Source organism: Oratosquilla oratoria, chromosome 13, assembly GCF_046742065.1.
Source record: "Oratosquilla oratoria isolate Oo_2021 chromosome 13, ASM4674206v1, whole genome shotgun sequence".
NCBI lineage: Eukaryota > Metazoa > Arthropoda > Malacostraca > Stomatopoda > Squillidae > Oratosquilla > Oratosquilla oratoria.
Window position 1 is genome coordinate 15,130,587 of NC_134789.1, and position 7,500 is coordinate 15,138,086.

Genomic DNA, 7,500 nt, shown 5'->3' on the forward strand with positions numbered 1-7,500 from the left:
AGTGGTTAAATGCCACGAACAAAACGTTTTGAAAATTGTGATAAAACTTGTTAATGTGCCTTTAGCGAAGAATACGGGGAGGAGGAGGAAGATGTGGAGGTGGAGGAGGAGGAGGAGTCAGAGGGGGAGGAAGGGCAGAAATAATGTCAAAAAAGCCTCCAGGAGGTGTTTTTGGCGAAGAGGGAGGAGCCCGAAGAACCCAGAAAGAAAGAAGAAGCGGAAAGGAGCACACAGGGAATGAAGAGACAGGAGAGATTAAGAAAAACAAAGAGAGGTAGAGTGGAAGGTGTGAAAAGTATAGGCAAAAGAAAGAGGATCACAGTAGGAGTAAAGAGAGATTATGAAAAAAATATAAACTAGGAGATGAAAAAGATGGATGAATTAGAGATAAAAAGAATTTCAGGAGAATGGAAGAGAAAGAATTCGAGGAAGTAAAGAAGAAGGAAACCAGGAATAAAAACAAAGCTATCAGAAAGTGGGGAAGATGGACCAAGGGGGAAAGAAGGAAAGAAAAAGAAGACAAGAAGAAGTAAAAGCTCTGGAGTGAAAAGAAGAAAGAAAACGAGAGACATGGGAGAACTTTGAGAACAAGAAAAGAAGGAAAGGCCAAGAGAAAAGCCAAGAGAGCAAGAAGAAAAAGGAAAGCCGTGATGAAAGACGGGCTCAAAGGGGAAAGGCGGAGAGGTGCTAAAGAAAAGAGAATCAACCTTTCCAAAGACTGTTGTAGTATTAGTGGGAGGGTCGCCCCACCCACTCGCGGTGCCCCCTTGTTGTATGTCCTTATGTCGCTGATGATTGTTTATTAATATTTTATTTCTTCTGCAGTGAATAGATTACGATAGCAGTATACTTTTTTTGATAAATGTATAAACCCTTTGAAAAATACGATAAAAGAAGATGAGAAACCTACGCTAAGAGGCGCTTAGTAACTGCGACCAAAGCTGTTATGCACTCTAGGGAATGTTGAGACAAGTAATTAACAGTCACTATAACGGAATGGGAGAGAAATGTGGTAGCATAGCCATACTTTATTCAGTTGTAGGGGGGTCATCTAGGGCAGAAAGGGGTCTAAGTCGTTATCTAGAACAAAATAGGTAGAGACATTATAAGACTGGAGAGGCGAATGCAGCAATACCTAGAGGCATACTTACATGACTAAACTTCTAAAGCTCGACGACATTTTTGTGTTGTTGTTCCTGCTTACCAGATGGCGCTACTTTGATCGCCGCAGCTTCACCATGTTCCATTTACATCTGACACTTATCTAAACAGTGCAAAGATTCATCTCTTGCAGTGTGATCCATCACAAGATTACGTAGGATATCCAGATGAATAATAGGATTGTGACCAAGGATAGTAGTTTACTACTGAACGCGAGATGTCCACTCTTTTCAAGCGGATGAACTCTTGGTCAGGTGACCACGTATTGATGCGTCATACGGGCGAGTTGCTGTACGAGCCCATTTGTGTATACAGTGCACGTATGGATGTCGTAACTTTACGAACTATTGCTACGAGAAGAGGAATGTACGAGTTCATATAACCTCGAGCGAGTCTTTCAAGAACTTTTTTGATATAGTGTATGCACTAAGATGAACTTTACGAGCACTCGTTGTCAATAGTAAAAGTCGTACGAGTCATTCCATGTATATAGAAAGCATGATAACCGATGTAGAAGTCGGTGAAACTGTTACAAATAGCAATCACAATTTAGTTAGATTCAAACTACTAAAAAAGATTAAAATAGATACTTGTGTTTCTAAAATATCCGATTTCAGTAAAGCTTAGTTCATAGGGACTACGTCAGGAGCTTCAGCTTACAGATTGGGAGGCAAAATTAAGCGAAAGACCTATAGATCAGATGTGGGAAGTATTTCAAAATACGCTTATTAAGATGATTCATACTTACATCCCTTTTAAGGACAGACGTCCCCCAAATCAGGCTCCCCCAAAATGGCTTGACAAAGAAATTGAAAAAAGTATTGCTAAAAACAGATAGGCTTATAAGAAATACAAGCTCGGGTGCATCTAATGACTATCAAAGTTATGTATTAATACAGAGAGATCTAAAAAAGATAATGAAAAACGAAAACGACAAAACAAAATGAATATCGCTGATAAATCCAAAGATAATTCCAAAGAATTCTATAGTTATATTAGAGATAAAAAGGTTGTTAGGAATCACATTGACCCACTATTATCTGTTGACGGTCAACTTGAATATTCAAATGAAGGAATATGTGACATTCTAAACAATTATTTTAGCTCAGTATTCGTAAACGAAATACCTCAAAGTGAACTCCAAACTGAAACCTGTGAAAAATCTAGGGTAAACTTACCGCGGTAAATATAACAAAAGAAAAAATCAAAATGTGTATAATGAAACTCAAAGTTAATAAAACACCAGGGCCTGATGGTTGGCATCCAAAAATCTTAAAAGAAATTAAAAATGAGATTGTTGTTCCATTAGAAATTATTTTCAAGAAATCCATCATTGTTTCAGAAGGAAACGTTCTTGCGTGACTAACTTACTCGAATTCTACAACAAAGTTATCTCGAATCATGGCAAAAGAAACCATATAGATTTAATATATCTAGACTTTGCAAAAGCTTTTGATACCGTCCCCCAAGAAAGACTTCTTACTGAATTAGCTTCACACGGAATAAGTAGTAGCCTATTAAGTTTGACTAGTAATTGGTTCAATGATCGAAAACAGAGTTGCTTTAAATGAACAAGCTTCTAGATGGAAAAATGTTACAAGTGGAGTTCCTTAGGGTTCCGTTCTTGGGCCACTTCTATTCATAGTATATATAAATTATATAGATCTCGGACTAAAATCTACTGTTTCCATATTTGCTGGTGATACAAAAATGTGCGGAATGGCAAATGATCACTTAAATCAGTTAGATATTCAAGAAGATTTAGATAAATTACGGCAATGGTCTGAAAAGAATCTCGGCGTAATTATCAGTAACGATCTCAAATCATCCAAGCAGTGTATTTCAGCCTCTAAGAAAGTAAATATTAATCTAGGACTGATTGCGCGATCTTTTGACTTCAAAAGTCTATCACTCATTAACAAGCTATATAAATCGTAAGTTCGTCCACATTTGGAATATGCTGTTTCCGTATGGTCATCGAATCTCATTAAAGACATTGACAGATTGGAAAAAGTACAAAGGCGAGCCACAAAACTGATTCCAAATATAAAAAATAAGTCATACGAAAATCGACTAAAACATATGAATCTATTTTCCTTAAAAAAAAAGCGTAGACTCAGGAATTGACAACATCAAAAGTGACAAAAATTTCACATTGAATGAGAATCAGACAAGAAACAATGGTCTCAAACTGCCCGGATATAGATTTAATTTGAAAGTGGGTAGAAACAGCTTTGCCAACCGTGTAGTTAATGAATGGAATAAACTTCCTGCAGAGACAGTGCAATGTAGTTCAGTTCGAAGCTTTAAGAATCATTTAGATAAACACCTAAGCAAGATGCTGTAATGACTATCATTTATTTCATATTATTTTTCATTTGTTTTGTTATCATTTGTCTGTTTATTATTATTTGCTTGATTCTCATTTATTATTAGTCATATGTCAATCTATTATTATTTACTATTTACCTGTTGGTTTATTATCTAACTATAATTATGCATTTATTTATGTGGTTTATTTATTATTTACATTATTATAGTTTTTATTTATTCATTTACCTAAGCAAGATGCTGTAACGACTATAATTTATTTCATATCATTTGTTTATTTGTTTTGCTATCACTTGTCTGTTTATTATTATTTGCTTGATTCTCATTTATTATTAGTCATATGTCAATTTATTATAATTATCATTTACTATTTACCTGTTTGTTTATCATTCAACTATACCTATGCATTTATTTATGTAATTTATTTATTATTTACATTATTATAGCTTTTGTTTATTCATTTATCTTTATTATGATTTCTTCACATCCGACCTTGATATAGACCAAAAGGTCTCCTGTTGGCATGCTTCGCCTTTGTAATCCTTTGTAACAAAATTTTCACACTAAATGAGAATCAGACAAGAAACAATGGTCTCAAACTGTCCGGATATAGATTTGATTTGAAAGTGGGTAGAAACAACTTCGCCAACCGTGTAGTTAATGAATGGAATAAACTTCTTGGAGAGGCAGTGCAATGTAGTTCAGTTCGAAGCTTTAAGAATCATTTATATAAACACCTAAGCAAGATGCTGTAATGACTATAACTTATTTTATATTATTTGTTCATTTGTTTTGTTATTATTAGTCATATGTCAATTTATTATTATTTACTATTTACCTGTACCTATGTATTTATTTGTGTAATTTATTTATTATTTACATTATTATAGTTTTTATTTATTCATTTATTCATTTATCATTATCGTGATTTTTTTTCGCATCCGACCTAGATATGGACCAAAAAGTCTCCTGTCGGCATGACCCGATTTTGTAATCCTTTATAACAAAATTTTCACACTGAATGAGAATCTGACAAGGAACAATGGTCTCAAACTATCCAGATATAGATTTAATTTGGAAGTGGGTAGAAACAACTTCGCCAACCGTGTAGTTAATGAATGGAATAAACTTCCTGCAGAGGCAGCGCAATGTACGAGTAGATCAATTCGAAGCTTTACGAAATCATTTAGATAAACACCTAAGCAAGATGCTGTAATGGCTGTCATTTATTTCATATTATATGTTTATTTGTTTTTTTATCATTTGTCTGTCTGTTTATTATTATTTGCTTGATTCTCATTTATTATTAGTTATGCCAATTTATTATTATTCACTATTTACCTGTTTGTTCATTATTTAACTATACCTATGCATTTTCTATGTAATTTATTTATTACTTACATTATTATAGTTTTTATTTATTCATTTGTTCATTTATCATTATTATGATTTTTTCGCATCCGATCTAGATATGGACCAAAAGGTCTCCTGTCGGCATGCTTCGCCTTTGTAATCTTTTGTATCTCTTAAACAGGGTGAAAAAGGATAGCGATACAATGGGAGACAAAATTTTTGTTGTTCCTTTCAATTTTTAACGATACATGAAAAAATATATATATTTAGAATGTTGTATGATTTTCCAATGAAAGGGAATGTTTGTCAATCGAAATATACCGACAAATTATATACAGAGAAAATATTTATTCAGTTCAACCCCAGGAAAATGGACACAAACTTTTGCCTGACCTTGTACAAGTATTCCTTGACACTAGGAAATCTAGTGGTGCTATCACCAACCTGGGTAAAGGGCGCGGCGATACGTGCATGCAAGCACCACTCTCATCAGGACGTGGGCTGGTGTTTGCACTGGCCGTGGAAAGGAGGGAGCGAGAGAGTGGAGAGGGTGTAGGTACACACACACAGACACACACACACACACACACACACACACACACACACACACACACACACACACACACACACACAAACACACACACACACAAACACACACACACACACACACACACACACACACACACACACACACACACACACACACACACACACACACACACACACACACACACGCACGCACACACAAATTAAAAAAGAAAGTATATTTAGATGCTGATCCTTGGTTATTCACTACACCTATTCAGTTTTCAGTAGATATTAAAATAAGTTAAATTATTCTAGTGCGAAAATAAGTTAGAAAAATTTTGCATGTATAATTGTCAAATGTTGCACTATTAGAGTGAATGTGAATTGCATGCAGTTACATTGCATTGTCTGCAGGGCCGTTTCTAGCTTTGTGAGGGCCCTAGGCAAGAGGCAGTTAGGGGCCCTCAAAAGTTAGAGAGCTAGACAGATTGGTATTTCATTTATACCTGTGAAGTTTGCCAAACAGTAATTAAACGATTTCTATATCTTTTGATGGTGTTAAAGGATGCAAGTAACTATTACACCATATTTATTTATTTAAACATTTATTTTAACTTAACATCACAGTCTCTGAATACAAACCACACTTCAAAATATTGGTAACTTAACATCACAGTCTCTGAATACAAACCACACTCCAAAATAGTAGTAACTTAACATCACAGTCTCTGAATACAAACCACCACCAACTGCATTGTATTGGGCTCAAAATCTCTGCTTTCTGGCTTTTTTTTTTACTAGCAAAATCATCAATGATATCTTCATACAACACGTCTTTCCCCACTTCATGGTTGATGCTGATTATTGCAAGACCACTGAGTCGCTCCTGCCCCATAGATGATCTTAAATAGGTCTTGATGAGTTTCAGCTTCGAAAAGCTCCTCTCTGCTGAGGCCACAGTCACAGGCAGAGTACAGGCAATTCTCAGTGCAACCCACAGATTGGGATACAATTCCTCAAAATGTTTTTTGTGGATAAAGGTGAGGAGCTCAAGAGCAGTCATTTCGTCTGAGGGCAAACTTGGTAAGTGTTTAACTTCCATAGCCAGTTCCTTTCCATCAATGTCACTTTCATTTCCAGAGGTTAATGTCTTGCATAGTTTGTCACACTGGTTGTTCAATGACTGATCATCCAGTTTCTGGAAATTGAGCAGCACTCCAAATTGGTCTCTTACTTCACTCAGAGTTTTAAATCTATCAGTTAAGGATTGAATGGTAGTGTCAACAACAACATTAAAGAATGTTATTTCTAGCCTCTTCATTGCAGATCTCATCTGCGGCCTCATAAGCAAAGTGTCTTTTTGTACTTCTTAATCTCTTTTCTTTGAGTACAGCCTCTACATTCATTTCCTCACACATATCTTTAGCAGAGACTTGAGCTGAAGTGAATCCAATTCTTCTGTAGTTAGTCAGAGATGTTTTCGCTTTAGTAAGGAGGTCAACTGCCACATCAAGCTGCATTTTAGGAGACTGCAGGAGCTTACTGACATGGTTCACAATGTGTAGAATGTCATACCATATGACTGTGCAAATGATAAATCGGTATGACCCCACCTCTTCTGCCAGACTTTGGGCTTCAACCTTGGTCAGAGGATCAGACACTTCCCTGACCTTCAACAAAGCTTCCCTTATATTAGAGGCCTGATACCGCACAGCTTCTATGCTATTAATACGGCTCTCCCATCTTGTGTCACTCCAGGTCTTGAGTGCAACAGTGACATAATCTTTTAGGATTGCCCATCTTTGTGGTGAGGCTGAAAATAGGTTGTACAGTTTCTAAACAGTGCCGAAATAGCTAGTGGCATCTATTGAAGCTGTTGCTGCATCAGATATCATCAAGTTTAGGGAATGTGCTCCACATGGAACATAGAGTGCACGAGGGTTCTTCTCAAGAAGTCTGGCTTGAACTCCTTTGTTTCTCCCTTTCATGTTGGCACCATTATCATATGATTGTCCTCTGCAATCTTCAAGGAGAATATTCAGTTCCGTCAGTTTCTTTATAATTAGAGATGACAAACCAAGACCTGTTGTTTCAGAAGCTACAAGGAACCCCATAAAATGTTCCTTA

General features: G+C 36.0%; 2 protein-coding genes across 3 annotated transcripts in view; one reads left to right on the forward strand and one right to left on the reverse strand.

Moving 5' to 3' along the window:
• LOC143032322 (uncharacterized) overlaps window positions 1-7,500 on the forward strand; it is a 175,019-nt gene that overhangs the window by 68,584 nt on the left and 98,935 nt on the right. The window lies entirely within an intron of this gene.
• LOC143032321 (zinc finger MYM-type protein 1-like) overlaps window positions 5,962-7,500 on the reverse strand; it is a 3,877-nt gene continuing 2,338 nt past the window's right edge. For both annotated transcript variants that reach the window (XM_076196858.1, XM_076196859.1), the window contains exon 3: window positions 5,962-7,500. This exon is cut by the window's right edge and continues 1,016 nt beyond it. In XM_076196858.1, the coding sequence (XP_076052973.1) occupies window positions 7,209-7,500 (292 nt within the window). In that variant the 3' untranslated portion in view covers window positions 5,962-7,208.